Consider the following 26744-nt stretch of genomic DNA (forward strand, 5'->3'; position numbering starts at 1 on the left):
GGAGGCGGACCCGGGGGTGGGATGGAGGGCCAGGCCCGTGGAGCGGAAGAGGACCTGGAGACTGCGTCAGGACGGAAGGCCAGGGTGGAGCAGGATGTGCAGGCGACCAGGGCGGAGCAGGCTGTGCAGGCAACCAGGGAGGAGCAGGCAGTGCAGGTGGCCAGGGCGACGCAGACGACCCATCGGGCGGCCAGGGCGAAGCAGACGACCCATCGGGCAACCAGGGCGAAGCAGACGACCCATCGGGCGGCCAGGGCGGTGAAGAGCCCTCGGGCGGGCACGGCACAGGAACAGAACCCGGCTCAGGAACAAACACAAGGACAGACACAAACACAGAAACAAAAATGGGTTCAGGAACAGACGCCAGCTCAGGAACAGACACTGGCACTGGCTCAGGAACAGACACCAGAACAGTAACGGCCACAAGGACAGACACAAACACAGAAACAAACATTGGTTCAGGAGCAGATACCGGCTCCGCTGAGCGTTCAGGTTCAGGCGTGACTTGAATAGTTTCTGGATCGGCAGGCGTGACTTGAACAGTCTCTGGATCGGCAGGCGTGACTTGAACAGTCTCTGGATCGGCAGACGTGACTTGAACAGTCTCTGGATCGGCAGGCGTGACTTGAACAGTCTCTGGCTCGGCAGAAGTAACGTGAACAGTCTCTGGTTCAGCCATCTTGTCCGTAGACACTGGCTCGGAGGAAGTGACGTGAACAGACTCTGGATCGGCCATCTTGTCCGTAGACACTGGCTCGAAGGTGGCCATCTTGTCCGTAGACACTGGCTCGGAGGCGGCCATCTTGTCCGTAGACACTGGCTCGGAGGAAGTGACGTGAACAGTCTCTGGTTCGGCCCTCTTGTCCGTAGACACTGGCTCGGAGGAAGTGACGTGAACAGTCTCTGGTTCGGCCATCTTGTCCGTAGACACTGGCTCGGAGGAAGTGACGTGAACAGTCTCTGGTTCGGCAATCTTGTCCGTAGACACTGGCTCGGAGGAAGGGACGTGAACAGACTCTGGATCGGCCATCTTGTCCGTAGACACTGGCTCGGAGGCGGCCATCTTGTCCGTAGACACTGGCTCGGAGGCGGCCATCTTGTCCGTAGACACTGGCTCGGAGGAAGTGACGTGAACAGTCTCTGGTTCGGCCATCTTGTCCTTAGACACTGGCTCGGAGGAAGTGACGTGAACAGTCTCTGATTCAGCCATCTTGTCCGTAGACACTGGCTCGGAGGAAGGGACGTGAACAGACTCTGGATCGGCTATCTTGTCCGTAGACACTGGCTCGGAGGCGGCCATCTTGTCCGTAGACACTGGCTCGGAGGCGGCCATCTTGTCCGTAGACACTGGCTCGGAGGCGGCCATCTTGTCCGTAGACACTGGCTCGGAGGAAGTGACGTGAACAGTCTCTGGTTCGGCCATCTTGTCCTTAGACACTGGCTCGGAGGAAGTGACGTGAACAGTCTCTGATTCGGCCATCTTGTTCATAGACACTGGCTCGGAGGAAGGGACGTGAACAGACTCTGGATCGGCTATCTTGTCCGTAGACACTGGCTCGGAGGCGGCCATCTTGTCCGTAGACACTGGCTCGGAGGCGGCCATCTTGTCCGTAGACACTGGCTCGGAGGTGGCCATCTTGTACGTAGACACTGGCTCGGAGGCGGCCATCTTGTCCGTAGACAATGGCTCTGAGGCGGCCATCTTGTCCGTAGACACTGGCTCGGAGGCGGCCATCTTGTCCGTAGACACTGGCTCGGAGGCGGCCATCTTGTCCGTAGACACTGGCTCGGAGGCGGCCATCTTGTCCGTGGTCTCTGGCTGGACGGTCTCTGGCTGGACGGTCTCTGGCTGGACGGTCTCTGGCTGGACGTGGCTGACGTGAAGCTCTGGCTGGACGTGGCTGACGTGAAGCTCTGGCTGGGCGTGGCTGACGTGAAGCTCTGGCTGGGCGTGGCTGACGTGAAGCTCTGGCTGGACGTGAAGCTCTGGGTCTGGCTCGGCAGGACTGAACCCTTGAACGATGGCCCTCTTGGCAGCGCATGCAGACATAAGCGGGGGATCGGCCACGCTGGAAACCGGTCCTGTACGTCCATAGACCGATCCAGTGGCTGGCTTGATGGTTAGCAAGACGTGATGATTCCCAGGCCAGGCAGGCGAGACGTAAACTGACTCTGGCTGGGCAGACTGGACGTGGAGCTGTGAAGACCCTGAACTGGACGCGGCCAGCGGTGAGGGCTCTGGGGGTACTGTGAGCTTGCAGGGTGTTTCATCAGCTAAGTCCACAGTAAATGCCGTACCGCTCAAGGAGAGGGCTAGGTCGACATACCCTTCTAGGGTCCAGCCGGTATAGTCCTCCGGCATCAATTGAGCAACGTCATCATCCAGCCCACTCAAAAACAGGTCCATGAGCTGGGTGTCATTTAACGTTCCCAGATGACAGCAAGACAAAAAGTCCATTGCATACCTCTCAATAGGCTGGCCATCTTGGAACACCGAAGAAAGGAACTTCCTCAGGGCCTGGTTGCTGACAACTGCTGGATCCATATGAGGCGAAGTCTTCTGTCACGAAACTGCTCCGAGACACGAAGGTGGAGAATCCAAATGAAGTTTTATTAAGGGGTAATCCAAAACAGGCAAGGTCAAACACAGGCAGGCAGTCCGTACAAACAAACACACAAAGCAGGCAGGGGTCAGAGGCAAAAGAGTAATCCAAAACAGGCAAGAAATCCAAAAAGACCAAGAGACAAGAAAACGGGGAGAATGCTCAGAATTGCAGTGTGACACTAAAACAAGACTTCGCGGTGAATGAATGAATGAACCTGGTATAAATAGACAGACTAACAGGATGAGACACAGGTGAATGCAATCAGTGAATGAGGTACAGGTGAATGTGATCAGTGATGGTAAGTCCGGGCAGTGAGTTATGGGAAATGTAGTTTGTGAGTGATAATAGTCTAATCTGGAGTGCCCTCTGGTGGCTCTCAAGGGCACTCCAGCTGGTGACCGTTACAAGTCAATACTAATTCTGATAGAAAGTCAGCAAATTCTTTGATAAAATCTTTATGGTGCCCTGGTGGCCTGTATACAGTTGCCAGCAGAATTCTCAAACTTGATTTATCGTTTACATTATATATTTTTACATTAATCCCCAACACTTCAAAAGAAGTTTATTTAAAACTAGATTTTTTAGTGTTTTTGAAAATATTACTATAAATTACAGCAACACCTCCCCCTTTGCCTTTTAGGCGAGGTCCATGTTTATAACAGTAATCATGGGGGGTGGACTCATTTAAAGTAATGTAATCGTCTGGTTTTAGCCAGGTTTCTGTCATACACAGCACATCTAGGTTATAATCTGAAATCATATCATTAACTATAAGTGCTTTTGAAGTAAGGGATCGAATATTCAGCAACCCAAGCTTTATCGTTTGCTCATCTGTATTATATCTATTTTTTATTTGTTGAATATCAATTACATTTTTAACCTTAGATCGGTTTGGACGTTTTTTGGATTTCCAAATTCGGGGAACATACACAGTCTCTATATGATGATATCTAGGTGAAAGAGGCTCTATGTGATGGGATTTATCTGACCTTGGTGACGCGAGGCCGCTAGCAGACGGTCGGTTTAGCCAGTTTGTCTGCTTCCTGACCTGAGCCCCAGATTGTCATGTTTTGTCTCTAAGACTATGAGCCAAATTACTAGAGAGAAGAGCAGCACCATCCCAGGAGGGATGAATACCATCTCTTTTCAACAGGTCAGGTTTGCCCAAAAAACTTTTCCAATTGTCTATGAATTCTATATTATTTTGTGGACACCACTTAGACAGCCAGCCATTGAGTGATGACAATCTGCTAACTATCTCATCACTCCTTCGAACAGGAAGGGGGCCAGAGCAAATTACAGTGCCTGACATCGTACTTGCGCGTTCAAACACCTCTTTAATATTAATTTTGGTGATCTCCGACTGGCGGAGTCGAACATCATTAGTGCCGACGTGAATAACAATCTTAGAGAATTTACGATTAGCATTAGCCAGCACTTTTAAATTTGCTTTGATGTCAGGCGCTCTGGCTCCCGGCAAACATGTGACTATATTGGCTGGTGTCCCTATTTTCACGTTCAGTGTAATAGAATCGCCAATTACCAGGGCACAATCAACAGAATTCTCAGAGGGTGTTTCATTGAGTGGGGCAAATCGATTTGTTGTGGTAGTCGGAACGGAAGAGTGGTTTTTTGATCCGCGACTAGAGCGATCCCTCACTGTCACCCATCTGCCTGGCTGCACAGGCAATAATTCAGCCGGAACCGAATCATGTAAAGAGTTCACTATGCTAGGCGCATCCAAAATAGAATCTAAAGCTCTAGCACACTTACTATCCTCAATTAAAGTTTGGATGCGTGTTTCTAATTCTGAAATCTTCTCCATCAGCCTGACTGTTTCCTTGCATTTATCACATATAAACCCTATATTGCCGACGGGGAAGGCTATGCTAAACATGTAACACGAAGTGCAGGTGACAATAACAGGACAAGACATTACTCACCGTGTTTGTTGACTGATTCTTGCTCACCTGGGCTTTTTATGAACTCAGAGGCGCGGGCGCGTGAGAGAAAAACAAATAAATAACTGAGCGCACGGGTGGCGCGTTAACAGGCTAGCGAGTTACTAGCGTGTTGTGCTAACAATAACGGAAGCTAGCGATGTCAGGTTAATCTGAGATGTTGTCTAAGCTGTATTTAGTAGTATAAACAACTAGAAATGGTAGTAAATGATGGTTCAAAACAGAAAGAAATACAAAGCTAATACGAGGCTTAGACGGAGCTTACAGCCTCGAAGAAAATAAAACACAGCAGGCAGCTAGGCAGACAGGAGCAATCGATCAGTAACAGCAATCGATCAGCAAGTCGAACAGCAATCGTGACAGCAATACGTTGTTAACAGCAATACGTGTCTTCGCGCCCTGGCTATGTGGAAAGAACCTTGGTTCATGTCCCAAGGGCCTGTGTGGGGCGCTCCGTGTCGTCGTGTAACACTAACGACGGATGCCTCTCTCACAGGCTGGGGGGCGATCATGAGTGGTCGCCCGAGTTTGGTTTGCGGACCTAATTTCTCTCCTCGACGGCTCTCCCCAGGAGATTCCGATCAGGAGGGACCTTCTCTCTCAGGCGAGCGGGTCGATACTTCACCCCCGCCCAGATCTATGGAGGTTAAGGGCTTGGCCTCTGAGGGAGCCCAGCTCATAGAATCTGGTCTCTCGACTGAGGTCGTGGAGACCATCCTCCACTACAGACCTCCGGCCACTAGGAAATTATATGCCTTGAGGTGGAAAATGTTCACCTCTTGGTTTGAAGAACACCAGCTGGACACAGTTAACTGCCCAGTGGGTGCAGTGCTGGAATTCCTTCAGTAGCGCTTCTCCACAGGGTTATCCCACTCCACACTGAAGGTGTATGTGGCGGCACTATCTGCCTACCACGTCCCTTTGAGTGGAGCTTCTCTCGGGAGACACCCACTTTTAACCCGTTTCCTTCATCGCACGAGGGTGCCGACCTGGGACCTGGTGGTTGTTCTAGAAGGTATCTCTCTAGCACCGTTCGAGCCGATTGAAGAAGTTTCTGAGAAATTCCTCACCCTAAAGACTGTATTTCTTCTTGCTTTATCTTCATTAAAAAGAATAGGAGATATTCAAGCTCTGTCTGTCTCTCCCTCGTTCTTGGAATTTTCACCCGGCATGGTTAAGGCTTTCCTCCTCCCTAGACCGGGGTATGTTTCCAAGGTTCCTACTAATGTGGTCAAGCCTATTGTACTGCAGGCTTTCTGTCCTCCTCCATTTTTGACGTCGGACCAAGAGAAACTAAATCTGCTCTGCCGAGTTAGGGCTCTAGATGCGTTTGTCAACAGAGCTGCCCTGTGGAGAAACAGTGAACAACTATTCCTTTGGTTTGGACCCCCTAAGAAGGGCTGTCCAGTATCTAAGCAGAGGTTGAGCAAGTGGGTGGTCGAGGCCATCTCACTTGCCTACGAGTCCGTTCAGCTTTCTCCTTTGGATGTCCGGGCTCATTCAACCAGGAGTATGGCTCCCTCTAAGGCTATTTTGTCAGGAGTATCAATTCAGGACGTTTGCGATGCGGCAGGATGGTCCTCACCGCATACATTCGCAAAGTTTTATCTTCTTGACTTCAGCTCCACTCCAGGGGCGCAGGTGCTTTCATCCGAATGTGCGCTCTGACTTTACACGACGGACACTTGCTCTTATGGCGGCGTTGGTATTAGCGTTCCCAAAGAGTTGTCACGCAGCTCGAGTTCCCTGATAGGGAACGTCTCTGGTTACGTATGTAACCCTAGTTCCCTGAAGGCAACGAGACGCTGCGTGTCTGTGCCATACTCCCAGCATGCCCGTGAGCACTTGCTTCAGTTTTATCAGAAGCTGACGCGCTTGTGTTTTGGGGTGCTTATATAGTTTCCTGGTCGATGACGTCACCCGCCTATGACGTTCCGTCTCACCATTGGACTGATGTCATACGTGCTTCATGACGCACTCACGCAGGGGCGTTCCCAAAGCGTTGTCACGCAGCGTCTCGTTCCCTTCAGGGAGTTACATACGTAACCAGAGACGTTTTATTTTGAGGTCCTATTCAGTCATTTTATAATGTATACTATGTTCTTATTATTTTTCCTGCAGTCGGGTCAATAAAACTCCGTTGCAATTGCAATTTATATCTGTTGTCTTTCTTGGTTACATAATGAAATACAGTGCTTATAGAAAATCTTACAGTGAACTTGTGTAAAAACAACTATTTATATGTTAAGCTGTATTTGTCTCTTCAACCCCGTTACTATCTTCAACCCTGTTACCCTAGTCCAGAGGTCTTCAATCCTGCTCCTGGAGGGCCACTGTCCTGCAAAGTTTAGTTCCAACCCTAATCAAACAATCCTAAATCAGCTCATCAAGCTCTTCAGGATCGCTTGAATATACAAAGGCAGGTGTGCTGAAGCAGGTTAGAACTAAACTCTGCAGGACAGTGGCCCTCTAGGAGCAGGATTGAAGACCTCTGCCCTAGTCTCAACCCCGTCACACCTACATTTTTATTAATATTTTTCTAAGTTTATGAAAAAGTAATTTAATGTTTGTTAAACTCAGTCTGAAATGTTCAGAGCAATCATAAGAATAATGATTTTAGTTCAAATTCACATCTTTGATAAAAAAAAAAAATATATATGAGATTGCTGTCACAAAAATACTTTAGTGTAGCATAAGTGTGAAATTGTATGTAATTACTGAGTTAGTGTGAGGGACATCTGATTTATAGGAAAATGTTGATTTCATTACAAATATATTTTATAATCATATTCAGAGAGCTCCCATGGTGTCCATAACGGGGTTGAAGACTAATAGTGCCCATATCTTAAAATAATTACCATTAATAATAGAGATTTGATGCCTGGGGTGGGGAAATATGTTTTTATGGAAGTTAAATATGTCATTAATGTTGTGGGGTGTTCAGAAAAGTAATAAATTTTGGTAAAAAATCCAAAAATGTGTAAGTCCAAATCGTACCGGTTTCGTGGAATGACTCAGCTACACATGCAACAAACAGATAAAAGTTGCTCTTTATATTACCGTATATAACCTAACAGAGTATTAAGCTATCATTACAGGCAGTAGGCGGGATCACAGACAGAAACATTCTGACGTTTCTGATATTCAGAGACATTCCGACGTGGGACGCACATTTCAAAGTTGTAGCATTGTTAAAAGATGTTCAAGGCTGTAGCATTTTTTTTCGGAGAACTATTTAAACTTAACATGTTTACTAAATCTCTGCAAACATATGGTATTAAGCTTTACAGCACCTTTAACTCTTTCCCTGCCATGGACTGAATTTTCCTGCAATCCATGTGTAACTATGACCCACAAGGGATAAATAATCAGGAGGTAGTGCAGCTTCAATCAACAGTCACATATTTTATTCAAATAATTCAACATATTAAAACGATGTAACAGACCTTCAATGCAAATACCCACAAAGGAGAAAAAAAGATAAATGAAAAGAAACAAAAAGAAAAATATAAGAAAAAAAAAAAAACATAGATAGCCACGGGTTACCTATGTCGTGAGGACAGAATGGCATATATGCTCTCACCACAACAAAGCTCACAGCAATCACACTGCTTTTTTTAGTCTGTGGTCGGAATGTTCGAACCCCCAGATTTACGAGTAATGCTGCCTTGTCCAAATACCCATACTAGCCGTGTTGGTCGCTTGAGAGCACGTGAAAGCGACAGGAAGTAAGTGCACAAGACTGTCCCATGTCTTAAGAATGCCAAAGTGCAGTGTCTTTAATGCACACTAAACCCACACTATCTCCAATACTGCTTTGGAGCAGTATTCAAAGCTAAGCGTATCCCATCATGCATTATGTTATGGAATTCATGTGCCCCGGAATTGCGAGATGTCAACATTCCACTATAATTTAAATTAATTAGATACATATAATTGGGTAGTAAAAACAAAGTGTTGCACATTTTATTGGTGCAAAGATGAGTACGTTATGTGTAGGCCTATTTTGTACAACATTTGCAACTGTTTTATCACTTAATTAAAAGCACCACAATTTTACATTTGTGTCTTCTGTTAGTTAAATAGCGACTACTGAACAGACATGTAGAAGTTTATTTGCAAAGTATTGAAAATATAATAAATAAAAGCTCTGTAAACACTTAAATTTTTTGCAAGACTATAAGTGTGTCCCATCGAGTAATCAAAAGTTGTACACACAATTGCAGTCTTTACGCCTATTTGAACACTTAGGCCAAATATAGAGATGTCATGCAAGTAGATCAGTGGTCAAGTGCAAAGACCGCAAGTGTGGGTATTTGGACAAGGCATTAGTTTTCGTTCAGACTTATTCAATTACATTTTTAAACAACAGTCATACAATTAATATAAATATACAAATTATTACAAAAAAAAAAAAGCCATATGCAATTTGTGTCCAAAATTCTTCTATTACATCATTTTGATATCCATACTGGCATTAAATGCCACAGCTTAATTGTTAAATTAATTTATCACAGAGAGAAATTCAACACACGCACTGTTAGGCTTTTATTTGTGCACGCAGCATGAAACTATCTAGGGAATGCGTGGTGGCTGCTTCATCTGATGAAGCTTCTTTCACAGGGTTTTGGCGACTTTATTTTTTGCTAAACACCTGATGGCGATTATTTCAACACTCTCGAAGCTTTGAATCTATTCCCGAAACAATCAGGGGAAAGCCGAGCGGCAACCTTCCAGTCTCTCTCCTGAAGCCATGCAACAAGGAAGTGACATAAACTGCAGTTCATCGACTGGACGCAAGGGACAGGCTCCAAAAGGGAGTCAATTCCATATATCCCCCATGTTAATCTGCTCAACTTTACAGCAGAAAAGAAAATATGTTTAGAGCCTGGTACAAACACTGGTTCCCTTTCAAGGGAACTTCGAGCTGCGTCAAACGCTGCGGGAACGCCCCTGCGTTGTGCGTCATGAAGCACGTATGGAATCAGCCCAATGGAGAGATGAAACGTCATAGGCGGGTGACGTCATCGACCAGGAAACTATAAAGCACCCCAAAAACACAAGCGCATTAGCTTCTGTGCTTTCAGTCGCGCTACATGTGAATCTGTCCCTGTGTGATATTGTCTGTCTTACATACCCTGCACCACACAAACAATTTATCCCTATATATATATATATATTGAGAGATTATGGCGGACGGACAGCAGTTTAGAAAGTGTGTTCCTCCCTGCTCGCGTTATTTAACGAGCGGGGATACACATGATCTTTGTGTTGTTTGTTTGGGAGTTCAGCATGCCCAGTTTGCTCTCGAGGGAGCAGACTGTGAGCATTGCGAGCGTTTGCCGTTAAGGACGCTCCGCTCCCGCCGATCGCTCTTTGAGGAGAGCGGTTCGGTGCGCGCTCCCCGCGGTTCGGGTCCCGCTTCTGCCGAGGCAGAGCGGCGGCGCTTATCGTGGGGATCGCAGATGGATCTCACAGCGGGGTTTGAGACGGGCTCTGCCTTATCTCTCCCTTCACCTGTGAGATCCAGTGCCTCAGTCCCGGGTTCGGAAGCACGCGCTGCGGTTTCTTCCGCTCGGGCTGAGGCACCAATGCTGCAGCTATCCAGTTCTGAGGAACTTGATGTTGTTAGTGTTGAGGGAGATGTGGAGGATTCGCCACCCCACACTCCTGAGAGTGATGAGCTTATGGAGGTGTTAACAAGAGCTGTTGAAAAACTTAATATTGAATGGCCAGTGACTAGACAGGAGTCTGTTTCTAAATCAAAGTTGGATGAGAGATTTTTGCCGTCACGTGTGCAGCCTCCACGCCGGTGCCTGCCGTTTTTCCATGATCTCCACACCGAGGTGTCGAAATCATGGAGAAAACCGGTGTCATATAGAGTGTTTAGTCCCCAGACTTCAACATACGCTAATATTATGGGAGCCAAGGCTCATGGTTATGGTGCTTTGCCTCGTGTGGAAGAGACGCTTGCGAGCCATCTCTCCCCCGAAGCAGCATCATCTTTTAAGGCACCGGCATTACCCACCAAGCCTTTAAGAAACACTTCGGCTTTGGTGGGTAAAGCATATTCGGCAGCAGGTCAGGCTGTGTCATGTCTGCATACTATGTCAATCTTGCAGGCATACCAGGCTGATCTGCTAAGGGACATGAGTGAGAGTGAGGAGGTCAGTACTGACGTAGTTCGCGAACTGCGTCAGGCTGCTGATTTATCCCTGCGTGCCACCAGAGAATCGGCCAAATTAATGGGTCGTTCTATGGCAGCTCTGGTGGCCGCAGAAAGACATTTGTGGTTAAATCAGACTAATATTAAAGAGAGAGAAAAAGCTTTTCTTTTAGATGCTCCTCTTTCTCCCATGGGGTTGTTTGGTGATGCTGTGAATTCAGTTATCGATAAATTCCAAGAAGAAAAGAAACAAACTGCAGCTTTTAAAAAGTTTCTTCCCCTTAAAGTTCATGTCCCTGGGGCTGCTGGGCGGGAGCAGCCCCGGCCGTCTTCGAGCTCATCACATAGAGCGCAGCAGAGGCAGAGTGTCGCGTCTCGTGCTCCCCCTGCTGGACAGTGGGCTCAGCCGCGACACTCTCAGCCGAAGCCTTCTCCCAGTAGAACTGATCTGAGGACAGTTATATTGGCTAAGAAGGCTTCGGCTAATAAGAAGTCCTGACGCCAAGCCGTTCAGGATGCTGAGGGTGGTCCCCACCGAGGCGGAAAGGTGTTCACCTCTTTTTACGGTGCCCATTCCTCCTCGGTGCCCTCAGGGGCTCGTTCTGCCAACCCCGCCTTTATGCCGGGGCACAGACGATCCCAGCGAGCGCTTTCCCGAGGGACGCTCGCTCCCTCTGAGGAGGGTCTCAGAGCGGTCAGACCAGTTGTTCCCTGCCGGTGCGCCGTTACAGGGCGCTGCGTCTGCTGCTCAAGTTACACCAGAGGCCAGTCTCGAGAGGCTGGTACCCTTAGTAGAATTTCTGGCAGAGTGGAAAAGCCTTCCAAAAATATCTCATTGGGTCCTGCAGACAGTAGAAAAGGGTTATGCTATCCAGTTCAGGTGTCGTCCACCAAAATTCAGAGGGGTTCTGCACACAGTGGTGGGCCCCGAGCAGGCTCTGGTATTGGAACAAGAGGTGAAAACGCTCCTTCAAAAAGAGGCTATAGAACGGGTTCCTCCTCCCAGTTTGGAGTCAGGTTATTACAGCCGATATTTCATCGTTCCAAAGAAGGATGGGGGGTTGCGTCCAATTTTAGACCTGCGCATATTGAATCGCTCGGTAGGGAAGCTAAAATTCAAGATGCTCACTATCAAGCAGATCGTGTCTCAAATCAGGTCCGAGGACTGGTTTGTCACGATAGATCTGAAGGACGCATACTTCCATGTGTCAAACCTTCCACAACACAGGAAGTTCCTGAGGTTCGCCTTCGGGGGCGAGGCGTACCAGTACAGGGTTCTTCCGTTTGGCCTAGCTTTATCTCCCCGCACTTTCACGAAATGCATGGATGCAGCACTAGTGCCTCTGAGGCTTCAGGGCATTCGTATTCTCAATTACATCGACGATTGGTTGATTTTAGCTCAGACCGAGCAGATGGCGGTTCGGCATCGAGATGTCGTCCTCGCTCATATCAGAAAGTTGGGGTTGAGGCTGAACGCAAAGAAAAGTGTATTATCTCCTTCCCAGAAGACCACTTTTCTGGGTGTCGTTTGGGATTCGGTATCGATGCGGGCGCGACTCTCTCCGACCCGCATCGCTTCGATTCTCTCAGCTGTGAAACAAGTGAAGCTAGGCCAGCTACTCACTGTCAAGCAGTTTCAGAGACTGTTGGGTCTGATGGCAGCAGCGTCCAACGTTATACCTTGCGGCCTGTTGTACATGAGACCGCTACAGTGGTGGCTCAGGACCAAGGGATTCTCCCCGAGGGGAAATCCGCTCCGCACGTTCAAAGTCACGCGGCGCTGCCTTCGTGCTCTGGTCATGTGGAGAGAAACTTGGTTCCTATCCAAAGGTCCTGTGCTGAGGGCTCTTTGTCGTCGCATAACGCTAACGACGGATGCTTCCCTCACAGGGTGGGGGGCGGTCATGAGTGGTCGCCCAGCCCAAGGTCTGTGGCAGGATCATCATCTTTCGTGGCACATAAATTGTCTAGAGATGTTGGCTGTGTTTCAGGCTCTGAAACACTTCCTAACAGACCTGAGAGGCCATCATGTGTTAGTTCAATCAGACAACACGTCGGTGGTCTCTTATATAAATCATCAGGGGGGCCTGCGGTCTCGCCGGCTTTACAAGTTGGCCCGTCAGATCCTCCTGTGGTCCCAAGGGAAGCTACTATCTCTGAGAGCAATGTATCTCCCTGGGTATTTGAATGTGGTAGCAGACTCCCTGTCGAGGCAGGGGCCGAGGCCAGGGGAATGGAGACTCCACCCCGAGGTGGTGGAGCTCCTTTGGTTGAGTTTCGGTCGCGCCGAGGTGGACCTATTCGCTTCCAAGGAGACCACTCATTGTCATCGGTGGTTCTCCATCACTCTTCCAGCCCCCCTGGGGTTGGATGCTATGGTGCAGCCGTGGCCGAGGTCACGTCTGTACGCCTTTCCCCCGATTGCTCTGTTACCAGGAGTTCTGGAGAGGGTCCGCCGGGACGGGGTCAGTCTACTACTAGTAGCCCCGTTCTGGCCGGCCCGAGTATGGTTTGCGGACCTGATTTCTCTCCTGGACGGTTCTCCTTTGGAGCTCCCGGTCAGGAGGGATCTACTCTCCCAGGCGGGGGGCACGATACTTCACCCCCGCCCAGAATTGTGGAAACTGTGGGCTTGGCCTCTGAGGGGGCCCAGCTCATAGACTCCGGTCTCTCAACCGAGGTTGTTGAGACCATTCTTAACTCCAGAGCTCCATCCACGAGGAAGCTTTATGCCTTGAAGTGGAAACTTTTCACTTCTTGGTGTGGAGAACACCTGCAGGACCCAGTTAACTGCCCAGTGGGTGCAGTGCTGGAATTCCTGCAGGAGCGCTTCTCCACAGGGTTATCCCCCTCCACACTAAAGGTGTATGTGGCGGCACTAGCTGCTTACCACGTCCCTTTCAGTGGAGTTTCTCTTGGGAGACACCCGCTTATAACTCGTTTCCTCCGTGGCACTTTGAGGCTGAGGCCAGCAGTTCGTACGAGGGTGCCGACTTGGGATCTGGCCATTGTATTAGAAGGTCTTTCCCTAGCTCCTTTTGAACCTATCGAAGAAGTTCCCGAGAAGTTTCTCACTTTTAAGACTATCTTTTTGCTTGCTATCTCTTCACTAAAAAGAATCGGAGATTTGCATGCTCTGTCGGTTTCACCCTCGTGCCTGGAATTTGCACCTGGCATGGTTAAAGCTTTTCTGCATCCTAGACCAGGTTACGTTCCTAAGGTTCCTACTAATATTGTTAGACCTACGGTTCTGCAGGCTTTCTGTCCTCCTCCATTTATGTCATCGGACCAGGAGAAACTTAATTCACTCTGCCCTGTTAGGGCATTAGACGCTTATGTCCACAGAGCTGCCCTGTGGAGGAAATCAGAACAACTTTTTGTATGTTTCGGGCCACCCAGGAAAGGGTGTCCGGCGTCTAAACAGAGAATGAGCAAGTGGGTGGTTGAGGCTATCTCACTTGCTTATGAGTCGGCTGGCCAGCCTTCACCTTTGGTTGTCCGAGCTCACTCTACCAGGAGTATGGCTGCTTCTAAAGCTCTTTTGTCGGGGGTTTCCCTGAGTGATGTTTGTGATGCGGCTGGATGGTCTTCACCGCATACTTTTATTAAGTTCTATGACCTAGACTTAAGCTCTACCCCTGGGGCACAGGTGCTCTCGTCCTCTGTGCGCTAGTCTCACATGACGGTCATTTGGTCCTATGGCGACGTGGGTATTCGCGTTCCCGCAGCGTTTGACGCAGCTCGAAGTTCCCTTGAAAGGGAACGTCTCGGTTACGTATGTAACCCTAGTTCCCTGATAGGGAACGAGACGCTGCGTCGCTCCGCCATACTCCCGGCACTCCCGTTAGCGCTTCCTTCAAGCCTATCAGAAGCTAATGCGCTTGTGTTTTTGGGGTGCTTTATAGTTTCCTGGTCGATGACGTCACCCGCCTATGACGTTTCATCTCTCCATTGGGCTGATTCCATACGTGCTTCATGACGCACAACGCAGGGGCGTTCCCGCAGCGTTTGACGCAGCGTCTCGTTCCCTATCAGGGAACTAGGGTTACATACGTAACCGAGACGTTTTGGTATATAGGGTTAGAGTTAGCTAATTTTTCCCTTTATGACAACTGTGAGGGGGGTGATTTTTTTTTTTTTATTCATCCATTAAAATTATATTAAGCCTTGAAGTTCAGCATAATGAGCGTAAATAGACTGCATTTATATAGCGCTTTCACAGACCCAATGGCCACCAAAGCGCTTTCATGTTGCCTCACATTCACCCATTCACTCACATCATTCACACAGCAGAACGGCGGTGTCAGCCATGCAAGGCGCCATCCAGCTGAACCAGGCTGAACTTGCCATCTCTGCATTTTACAGATTTTTGAATCTCGTTCATTAAAATGAACTAATCTTTTTCGAGTAATTTCGTTCATTTCAGCAGAATGTTTTTAAAATGTTACATGTTAGCTTTCGGGATTATTTCATACAATTTAATACACGCATACCTTCGCCCACACCGTTGGATTCCGTTGTTGTCGAATATCGAGAGAACAACCAGCGCTGTTTTTCAGTTGTTTTCCTCTGTGAACATGCACTCATGGTAGTAGTGGGAAGTTCGGATCATTTTACTGATTTTTGAATCCCGTTCATCAAAATGAACTAATCTTTTTCGAGTAATTTCGTTCATGTTAGCCAAATTCCCCAAACACATCAAATGTTGATCACATTTAGAATAAGAAAAAATATTGCAATGCAAGGAAAAGGCCAAATTATGAGAAACATAAACAATTAATCAATTTATCTTGGTCTTCAGGCTATGCAGTCTTTTAGTTTACCTCACCTCCCAATCTAAGCAGTTCGTTCATCCCGTGACATCCTCATAAACTGAGCTAAGCAGTCTGTAGTACCGGATACAGAATTGATTAGTTCAGGTTTCGAGTCTATCGACTTTGGGTTTAAAGAAGAATCAGACCCGAAGACTCGGGAGGTGATCTAATAATTTATCTTTCCGGTACCGACAGTATAGCCCTTATGGGACTGACAGGAAGAATGAAAGACTCGGACCCGAACCCGAAGAAGACTCGAGGGGTGAACTAATAATGTATCTTTCCGGTACCGAAAGTACAGCCTCTGTGGGACTGACAGGAAGAACGAAAGACTCGGAACCGAACCCGAAGAAGACTCGAAAGATTCTAATCAAACTAATCATTTCTGTTTCCAGTACAGACCCCATAGGATGTGCGGTCAACACAAAATGAACGAATCCCTCTCTGAGACAACTCTTTAGTCCCGAGTCATATTAAAGATTCTTTCAAAATGAACCGACCCATCACTAACTCATGGATGTCTGGAAATTTCGTTGTTTTTTGGAGTTTTCAGATTTAAAAATGTCTGTAGATATAGAGGCTACACTCATTCTGCGGTAGGCTACCGTTGCTCTCACGAAACAGATAGACTTATATACTTGCTTACCGTCAGATGAAATTCTGCAGGTGTCCGTGCTTTCTCTGTTCATGAAATAAATGCACATCCTTGAATGAGCGCGGATTTCTAGCGCATTTACTTGTACTTCTTGGGTAATATCTATGGTTTGACCCATTTGAGAGGCAGATGCATCTTCTGAAATAGTGCAGAATCTCTGGATCAAACAAAAAAAAGCAGAAACAAGCAATAGAAGCACTGCTTACACGCATGTAATCTTACGTGATTATCAAACATTAAACAGCATATAAATCAAATCTGCCTGAAGTTACCTAATGAAATGTCGAATGCATGGAGAGGTTTATGACTTTGCAAGCTTTGGGGGCATTGATTAGTGGACTATATTCCAACTTGAGTCCAATTCAGACAGTCTTTGACATCTTTTTTTTAAATGTTGCTTTTCTTATGAAACTTAGATATTGATAAAAAAAAAAAAAGAATGCATCAAGCAAGAGGGGTTTTTTTGTAAGCAGAGGCTCAGTTCTTCCTTTTGGCATATTGTATGCTCAGATATTCATTATATATATATATATATATATATATATATATATATATATATATATATATATATATATATATATTAATGACGACAATGGTTTGTTTATAATTTATTTTCTCGGAAGAGAAAGACTGTACACTTTAAATATGTACTGTATCATCAGAAAGTTTATTTAGTCAACATTTAGGAGAAAACTAACTAACAGAGCTGACAGACATTAAGACTAAAAGCCACAAAATAATTGTAAATGTCATGAGGATGGAGTCCCACTGAGAAAACAAAAACTGTTGCATTGCACATCATTTATTTGTGGGTGCTAATGGAAATCGGAGTGTGTGGTCTGATAGCAGCAACTGGACACATCTGAATTCAACAATGTTGATGTGAACCTGATATCAGAGTGGCTCAGTGTAATGAGAAACTCCATTTATTGATCACACACCCACTCAAACTGCATGATGTGATTATGGTTTTCCCATTAGGATGGCTGTTGGTGATTGTTAGACATTATTTGTCTTGACAAGCTAAAATAAGATTGGACCTGGAGCTGATACAGTTTCACTTCCGATAAAAAAAAAAATATATATATATATATATATATATATATATATATATATATATATGTTGCAATACTAGTTTTACTATATTGGCTCCTGTGCAGGAACTGAAGTTTATATACACCAAAGAGCAAGATTAGTTTTGTGTTTAGTTAATTAACTGTCTGTCGATAATAAATTTCCTTTTTTCCCTCTCCACAGGGGTAACAGGGGGGTAACAGAGTTCATATTCCCATAGCAACGTGTCAACTGCTGATAATGAGTCTCCTGACACAACTCAGATTGTTACTGTGGAAGAACTTTACTCTACGGAGAAGACAGAAGGTACACACGCATCAACACTATATTTTGGGAGCACAGCCGCATGAAACCGGTTTGGACACAACAGCAATTATGACATTTAATTTTCTATGCATCAATGTCAGTCATATATACATATATACACATATATACATATTTATATGAACTTTCATTTGCTGATTTTATTAGTATATAATATAATACAAATAAACTTAAATAAAATTTAATTTGAAAGTAAATTCAGTCTAATGGGATGGTTTCCCAGTAAAATCAATAAAATAAAATAAATGTTTACATACTTTCTTCCAAATTGTGGGCTCCTCCAAAGATTTGTATAATTCAAACACTTTTTAGAAAATAACTCTTGAAATGGGTTATTTTTATATCGCTTTTTTTTTATTATCACAGTTTTAAAAAAGTAATTAATATTTTTATGATGAATTTTCCTAGTTTAAGATTGAAAGGGTGTAGACAGGTTAAACGAATACATCTCCATAAGGTGTTTGAAAAGTAACCAAAATAAAATGATGAAGACATGGAAGTCAAGTTTCCGACGCAGTTTTAATGTGACCTTCATATGACAGCGACAGCAACAACAACAACAACAACAAAAGCCAGAAGAAAAAAAAAAGTTGAAATCTGTTCAATCAAGCCCAGGGACATAAAAGTCCCCATTAAAGAAACACCCAAATACACAGTGTGATCTGTTGTTTTTGGAGAAAGAGGGGGCTCTTCCTGACCTGGAACAGGTGTGGGTAAAAACGAGCAGATTTCATTGGTCTTTAGAGAGTAAAAAACAGTCTCACCTTCACAACGGCTGCGAGACACACGCTTGGGATTTATCATCACCTGGACAATATCAGAGCTCCTCTGGAGATTATTCATCACCTGTCACATCTCAGAGCTCCTCTGGAGAAAATGATTGATGAGGAATGTCACTTCCTCAAAGACAGGAAACACAAGACGAGAGAGAGTGAGACCACACACTGATGATTATCGGGTGTGTTCAATTCATCTGCTATGGTAATGCCAGCAATAAACATGCCTGGGGTGGGCAGCGTAAAACTAGTGGTGAATAGTGAAGTTATTTATTAGCAGTGGTCAAGCAGAGCATAAAATGCTCAAAATAATGTTACAATTACATGATCGATTAGATATTTAAATTTGTGGATACTCGTCAGATAAAGTCATAATTGCGAGATACAAACTCGCAATTGGGTGTTATAAAGTCTGAATTTTAATATATAAACTCGTAATTGCATGTTATAAAGTCAGAATTGTGAGATATAAACATTTATATACTTTTTAACCACAAGTGCTCATCTTGCACTATCTTTGCGATGCGCCACGCATTTCGTAATCACTTTGAAAGGTCATCTGCTGAAAGGTGTTCCGGTTGAAAAAGGTAGGGTAGGGCGAAAAACTCCATCACATTTCCTCAATCAACTTCAAAATCGTCCAACATCGTAATTTAACCTTTTTTATTTATTTATTTATTTATTTATTTTGTAAATGTTATTTGACTTAGTCTTTGCATGTTCGCTTTGTAAACACTAGGTCAGTACTTCCGCCTATGTTACGCGTAACGAGTGCAATACAAGCATTTGTGGTTAAAAAGTATATCAATTTTAAATAAACGATCGTTTCGTTAGATAAGACCCTTATTCCTCGGATGGGAACGTGCAGAGCCCTTTGAAGCTGCATTGAAAACTCCAATTTTGACCTTCAAACCGTTGATCCCCATTGAAGTCCACTATATGGAGACAAATCCTGGAATGTTTTCCTCAAAAACCTTAATTTCTTATCAACTGAAGAAAGAGAGACATGGACATCTTGGATGACGTGGTGGGTAAGTAAATTATCAGACAATTTTCATTCTGAAGTGAACTAATCATTTAAAGAGAGCACACATTCATGACACACTTAAGCCCTTATCTGCCAATACTTCTGTTGTCTTTGAAATATGGTATAGATAGGACTGACATTGGGAGATTGTGCATCACTGGATAGGCCGTTTTGAGAGAGCATGTGATTGGAATCGCTGATTTCTGAGCAGAGTATACTTAGACTAACTGACTCTGTGCAGAACATTGGTTACTTAAGTGGCCTCACTCATGTCAAGAGCTGGCGCTCAGTGAGCTGCTCCGGGTGGGCGGAGACTTGATTTGAAAATGGCCTCCGTTGGAGCACTTGTGCTGCTCTAATGGTCTCTGATGATCTGCAATTACAAGAGAGAGACAGACATATAGAGAGATATCTATGTGCATCAAAGAGCAGCCTGTTGAAAACAAAGCAATTAATGTGTAGAAAAGGCAGAAATATGAACAAGTTTGATAAAAGAGATCACTGAGGTTTATGTCTTATTAGGAAGTTTAGCATGTAAACTAGTGAGTTAACAGGCATAGTTCACCCAGAAATAAGAAAAATCTGTCATAAATTACTCAAGTTGTTCTAAATCTGAATTAGTTTCTTTCTTCTGTTGAACACAAAAGAAGATACTTTGTAGAATGTTGGTAACCAAACAGTTTCTGGCTCCAATTGACTTCTAAAGGAAATGGGGTGTGAAGAGACAGTTAGCTCACAATACGGGTAGAGAAACGAGAGACGAAATACATGACTAGAAAAATAGTCTGCAGCTGCATTTAAAAATGTTTTAACTAATCATCTTGAATTTAATATAATTTCAATTCTACTTTTTGAGTATGAATTATCATATGCAGTAAAATACAACAATACTTAAGCACTGTAAAAGGTTTTGCCACAAACTCAACTGACTAGCTTCTCTCCTGCATGATTTCATGAGTCTCTTCAGACCTTAGAACTGTACATGATTTATGAGCTTCAACCTTTGACCTTCTAACTGAACTTGTTTGACACAAATTGATCATAGAAATAAAAACAGTATGAATAAAAATGAACATAGTTTTCTCTTAGTGTTGCTAAAGCGAAAAACAAGTGCAACCATAATCAAAGTACTCAATATTCAAAGTGCAAATGTTTTTCTTCAAGCATGATACAGAGCTAAGAGATGGTTACAACTACACAGGCCAGCCTAAGATAGATTTCATATTGGGAGATATTGGCATGCACCAGGGAGCCGCTTTCAAAATGGTACTGAAATCGCGTTTGAGCGCGCGCTTTCGTTTTACTTTCGCTTTCGAGATCGCGCGTGAATAGGGAGCGCGCATTCTACAAGATAAGACATGTGTCCGATGCTTAGGCTCTGTTGTGCAAAGAATTACCTGCCATGTTCTTGTCAGTCATCTCGTCACTTGATCAGCAAACTCTGATTCCTGCTTCACTACCTATGGACTGCAGCTCGTGTTGGATGACCTCGATGGAATTGAAGTGACCGTTATCCAACTGAATTAAATGTTTTTTATTTCTATAAAAAGCTAAATGACAGTGGAGGTGTAATGTAAACGTAGCGGTGGCATCAGGGCTCTCAAGTGTCACGCATTGAGCGTGACAGTCACTCATTTCGGTCTTTTGTCACGCTCTCCCGCCACACATTGTATTTTTCACGCTGAAAAACTATTTGTAATATATTTAATATGCCGCAGCGCCCAAAACTCTGGCCTCGCCGCTCTCACTGTGGAACTAACAAGTCCCCTCTGGTGTTGTTCGTCGAGCTACACAATAGCCAATCAGAAAATAGCACTATTGTATCTGGGTAAGATTTAACGCAACAACCAATGAAAAAAATGTATCCATCCCCCCCGTCGGCTGGGTGTCACTCTTGCCTCTCTTCAAAACTTGACAGCCCTGTGGCATATTCTATCCTAACTTCACCCTCACACTCCGTCAAGGCAATATCACGAGACCGTTTTCCACCTCGACGAGAAATCTCTTCATATTTTAATCTCGTCACACCTCTAATAGTAAATGATGATAGAATTTTCATTTTTGGGGCAACTATCCTTTTAGCCGACCCGTGTCATTAACTCTTCACCTGTCATTATGTTCACCTGTCTAATGAGTTTCTAATGAGACATGATCAAACTAATGGAGCCTGATGACTGCAGGTGAAGAGGAAAACAGAGACAATAGCCATGTAAATCTGGATAGTTCACTCAAAACTGAAAATTCAGCCATTCATTTTTCACCCTCATGCCATTAAACAAACCAATATAAACAATTGCATGAAACATAACAGGTGAATTTTCTAAGAAGCACAGACAGAGTTTGTATGTAAATAATCCTGTAAGTGCAGCTGCTTTGATTACATTTTCATTGTGTCTTGCATGGCATTGACATTTAGCCTTTTAAGAATCGGTTAGCTATTCAATCAAGTCTTTCTGTTCAGTTGTGGGCTGCATGCAAACATACACCAACACAAATGCAAACAAATGACTGGTGCTTTTAATGAATCATTCAAATACTTAAGTAAATAAATAACTTAACTACCAGTTTGAATCAATCTGATGCATACTTCATGGAAGTTACCGAATCTGTCAAAGGTTGTTGTAATACATTTATATTAAATGTAATAATAAAACAAAAAAACATGTGTACCAAAAAAAATTTAAATAATTCCAGTCAGTCAGGATACTTTTTTATATATATATTTTTTAAAGATATTAATACCTTTATTCAGCAAGGACACATTAAATGATTCATAAATGACAGGGAAGGCATTTATAATGTTGCAAAAGCTTAATATTTTAAATAAATGCTGTTCTTTTGAACTTTCTATTCATCAAATAATCCTGGAAAACATTGACAATAATAATAAATGTTTCTTGAGCAGTAAATCATCAATGATATGAATGATATCTGAAGGATCATGTGACACTGAAGATTGAAGTAATGATGCTGAAAATTAAGCTTTGCATCACAGGAATAAATCACATTTTACAATATATTCATATAGTAAAAAATTCTTACTTTGAATTAAAATAATATTAACACAATTATATTGTAATAATATTAACACAACATAATTATTATACTCTATTTTTGATCAAATAAATGCAGTGAGACTTCTTGTTCATGTTCAATAGCTCACTTTTAAAGAAAGCAAATCACCACTTTTTGCAACCTCAATACACCAGTTAGATTTTCAGTGACAAAAACAAAGCTGTCATTTAAAGAGCCACTGCTGATGTAGAAACTTTCAAATCAGTCATTTATGAGGCTTCAACTGCTTTAGAAGGCAACTGTAGACAGCAGTGCAGTTCACTCGGTTTATGAACAGAGATTACATCTGTATGTCTGTGTTGTGCTACTGTTTACAGCAGTGAACACATCACGCTTTTGTTCAAACAGTCTTCCATTTTGCAGTTTCTGGCAAAAACAGAGATCTTACAGATTATTTAGTTGAGAATCTTGTCATGTTGCCAAACTCTGTTTCTGGGTCTCGTTCAAATTGACTCACACATTTGACTGGCAGACAGAGAAAATCGCTGTGTACAGTAACTTCAGACTTCATCTGATCTTGAGCCAAACTTCACAACATCAAAGTCTTGATGGAAAATAAATGTTCAGAATTTGCATTTCCGAGCACATGAAGTCAGTTCAGCGGTAGAGAGCACTTTAATCAGAGCTGTGATATCGCTCTCCAATATTGTAATATAAATCCAAACTAAATGCAACATAATTGCCATAAAAATGCATTAAACCTATAATAAAAGGTATGCAAATTTTAATACATGAATACATCATTTGGGGAGACAACTGGTTATTCATTCATTATCTTGTTACTTGCTTGAAAATCATTATAAACAGGATGCATTGCTTAAACATGTGAGAGATCTATTCTCTTAGTTTACTATTTTACAAACAATAAGAAAACAGTATAAAATATAGTATATTCAAAACAACAAATAATATTTAATGTGACGCTCTTTCGAAAATATTTGTATCCCTCTGGTGGTGTTCAGTCATTTTTAACTGAAAATTTTTACATTTTCACAAAATCCTGGACGTGATTCGAAAAGATTAAATGGTCCTGAAAAAAACAGTGACACTTGTACTGTTCACAGTCAAAAATGGGAAGTTTGTTTCCAAACTTAAGTCTTTGCTTCAATGCATTCAAGATTTATAACAGTTTTATGACAGTTGGGAATTTCATTTTCAGGTGCTCAAATAGTGATTATCAGGTAATAAATGGATCATAACTATACCATAAATATAAAGTTCTACCATAAAATACCCTAATAATACAACATATTAAATAAAAAACATTATCGAAATAAAAGTACATTTCACTGAAATGTTCTGTATTGATTTTTCACATGTTTTACCCATATTTTGAATAACGCATTGCATTGTGTCATGATTCTGCCCTCTTGTCATTTCATTTCTCTAGTCTTGAGGCAGGATCATGACAGACCCATGTTTTGTGTGCAAGCACATGGTCTTGTGTTTTGAGCCATGTGCTTGTGTTGTCTCGTTATGTTACCCCGCCCCCTTGTTATCCTCGTCTCGTCATTATTGTCTAGTCTGTTTCACCTGTCCTTGTCTAGTCAGCTTCTCCTGTCTTTGTCATTAGTGTCTCCCTATTTTATCCCCTTGTGTTTGCTGTCCTGGGTCGGTACATTGTCTAACTTTGCGTGTATATCCCTGTGAGTATTTGACCTGAAAACCTGTTCATTTATTGTGAGTTTGCTTGTCAAGTCAGTATCTTGTTTGTCATCGTGTCTTAGTTTAGTTGTACTCTTCTCCAGTCCTGTTTTGCCCCCTCGTGGGTTTTTGTTTTCTGTTTTGTCCACAATAAATTGTGTGTAGTGCATTCAGTCTGCTTTTGGGTTCGTCTATCCTGCAACCTCATAACAGAATGTACCGACCAAGACCGAACCCTGCAGACCGTTTGCCCGTCCCTGCCAAGCGTTATCCGGACCCCCTTAGAGAAGTCTGGTTGTCTTCTCCCCTCGACAAGAGGAGTGTCACCCTTCCATACTCACCCGAGGGTGAGTGGATCTTGTCGAACTTCTCTCGTCTGTATGACCACTTCTCCCGGGAGGAGTCCGAGGCAGCATCCTCGAGGTCTTCACCTTCTGCCCGCCTACCTATCATTCGCGAGGGTCGAATGATAGGCGTCGCGACGCTTGGGGACCAGGCTGGCTCCCTCACAACTCCTGGCACTTCTTCTACCTCCTTCGGTCTTCGAGGGAAACGAGGGAGGCGAACCTCGTGGGACTCTCCTTCAGAGTCCTCAGCGTCGGAGTCTATCCTGCCAGAGATAACCCCTCCTTCGCACGACACAGTTCCCGCCGTGCTTCCCCAACCCGTCTCAGCTCCGGCGATGGTCTCTGCTTCTCGACCTAGGAGAAAGAGGAGGAAGAGGGGAGCCTCCCGTTCTTCAAGCGCCATCCCAGATCCCGCTCCAGCGAATGCAGTCACAGAGCCCGCTGCAGTCACAGAGCCCGCTGCAGTCACAGAGCGCGCTGCAGTCACAGAGCGCGCTGCAGTCACAGAGCCCGCTGCAGTCACAGAGCCCGCTGCAGTCACAGAGCCCGCTGCAGTCACAGAGCCCGCTGCAGTCACAGAGCCCGCTGCAGTCACAGAGCCCGCTGCAGTCACAGAGCCCGCTGCAGTCACAGAGCCCGCTGCAGTCACAGAGCCCGCGGCAGTCACAGAGCCCGCTGCTGTAAAGGCGCTCCCAGCACCCGGAGCTGAGAGAACAATTCCCGAGCCAACTTCTGAGAGAGCTGTTTCCGAGCTCGCTGCTCCAGCTCCTGAGAGCACTGCACAGGAGAGCGCTTCCGAGTCTGATATGAGCACATCTTCCGAGTCTGTGGATAAGAGCGCTGATTCTAGTTCAGCTTCAGTGAACACTGATCCCTTTGTGGTGGCGCCGCAACCAGTTCCGTTGTTGCCCTTCTCCGTTCCTCAGTCGTCTACCTCTCTCCCTGTCATTTGTCCCGTGCCGCCTCCTGCCCTGTCCCAGTCAAGTTTCCCCAGCATTTCTCCTCGTGTCACCCTGTCCCAGTCTGCTTCCCCCAAGGCGTCTCTTCGTGTGCCTCCACCCAAGTCCGCCCGGAATCCTCATCCTAAGCCCACATCCCGTAAACCCAAGACCACCGTCCCACCTACCCACCCTGGACAGTTCCCCAAGAACTTTGTTGTGCCTCCGCCTCCCCTTCCTTGTTTATTATTTTTATTGATGCATCCCAACCCCATTATTGTATATTCTTGTATGCCGTTGCTTTTATTTGTCATGTTTTGTTGGTTTGTGTCTGTTTCCCAGTCTGTCATGTCTCGTGTTTGATGTCCTCTTTTGGAGCGTCTGGTAGCCGCTGATTCTGCCCTCTTGTCATTTCATTTCTCTAGTCTTGAGGCAGGATCATGACAGACCCATGTTTTGTGTGCAAGCACATGGTCTTGTGTTTTGAGCCATGTGTTTGTGTTGTCTCGTTATGTTACCCCGCCCCCTTGTTATCCTCGTCTCGTCATTATTGTCTAGTCTGTTTCACCTGTCCTTGTCTAGTCAGCTTCACCTGTCTTTGTCATTAGTGTCTCCCTATTTTATCCCCTTGTGTTTGCTGTCCTGGGTCGGTACATTGTCTAACTTTGCGTGTATATCCCTGTGAGTATTTGACCTGAAAACCTGTTCATTTATTGTGAGTTTGCTTGTCAAGTCAGTATCTTGTTTGTCATCGTGTCTTAGTTTAGTTGTACTCTGCTCCAGTCCTGTTTGCCCCCTCGTGGGTTTTTGTTTTCTGTTTTGTCCACAATAAATTGTGTGTAGTGCATTCAGTCTGCTTTTGGGTTCGTCTATCCTGCAACCTCATAACAGAATTGTGTGTTATCTATGGAAGCTTATATCCGTCACAGAATAAAACAATTTAAAAGGTATTTGTGACGTTTATAACACACAATTAGGACTTAATATTGCGCAATTCTGATTCGCAGTATCGAGAAAATAAGTCCGAATTGTAAGATAAGAAGTCACAAATAAATTTCTGTGGTGGAAACATGCTTCCATAATTATCAGTGTCTAATCTTTATCAATGTCCTCGCAAAAAAACATTAACTGGCTCTTTTCTGTTTTTCTTCAGACTTTTTTACAGTGTATAAAAATATACTGTGGAATTGTTTGAATATAAATCATAGCATATTATTCATGAACAAGATAAATGATTATCAATGCATTAATAAAACTGACAATTTCCAATAATTTTGTAGAAATCTTGTGCTACACGAATCTTTACTCGCACTGGTAGTTGCCATATCGCATGTACT

General features: G+C 44.3%; 1 protein-coding gene across 1 annotated transcript in view; it reads left to right on the plus strand.

The window, feature by feature from the left end:
• Nucleotides 1–26744, plus strand: part of LOC143710818 (phospholipid-transporting ATPase ABCA1) — a 272481-nt gene that overhangs the window by 23806 nt on the left and 221931 nt on the right. The window contains exon 2 of the mRNA XM_077202050.1: nucleotides 17460–17582. Coding sequence (XP_077058165.1) covers nucleotides 17517–17582 — 66 coding nt within the window. The 5' untranslated portion in view covers nucleotides 17460–17516. The remainder of the gene's footprint in view (nucleotides 1–17459; nucleotides 17583–26744) is intronic.

Source organism: Siphateles boraxobius, unplaced genomic scaffold (genome assembly GCF_051911475.1).
Source record: "Siphateles boraxobius isolate OS27281-9 unplaced genomic scaffold, OSU_SipBor_1 48, whole genome shotgun sequence".
Classification (NCBI taxonomy): domain Eukaryota; kingdom Metazoa; phylum Chordata; class Actinopteri; order Cypriniformes; family Leuciscidae; genus Siphateles; species Siphateles boraxobius.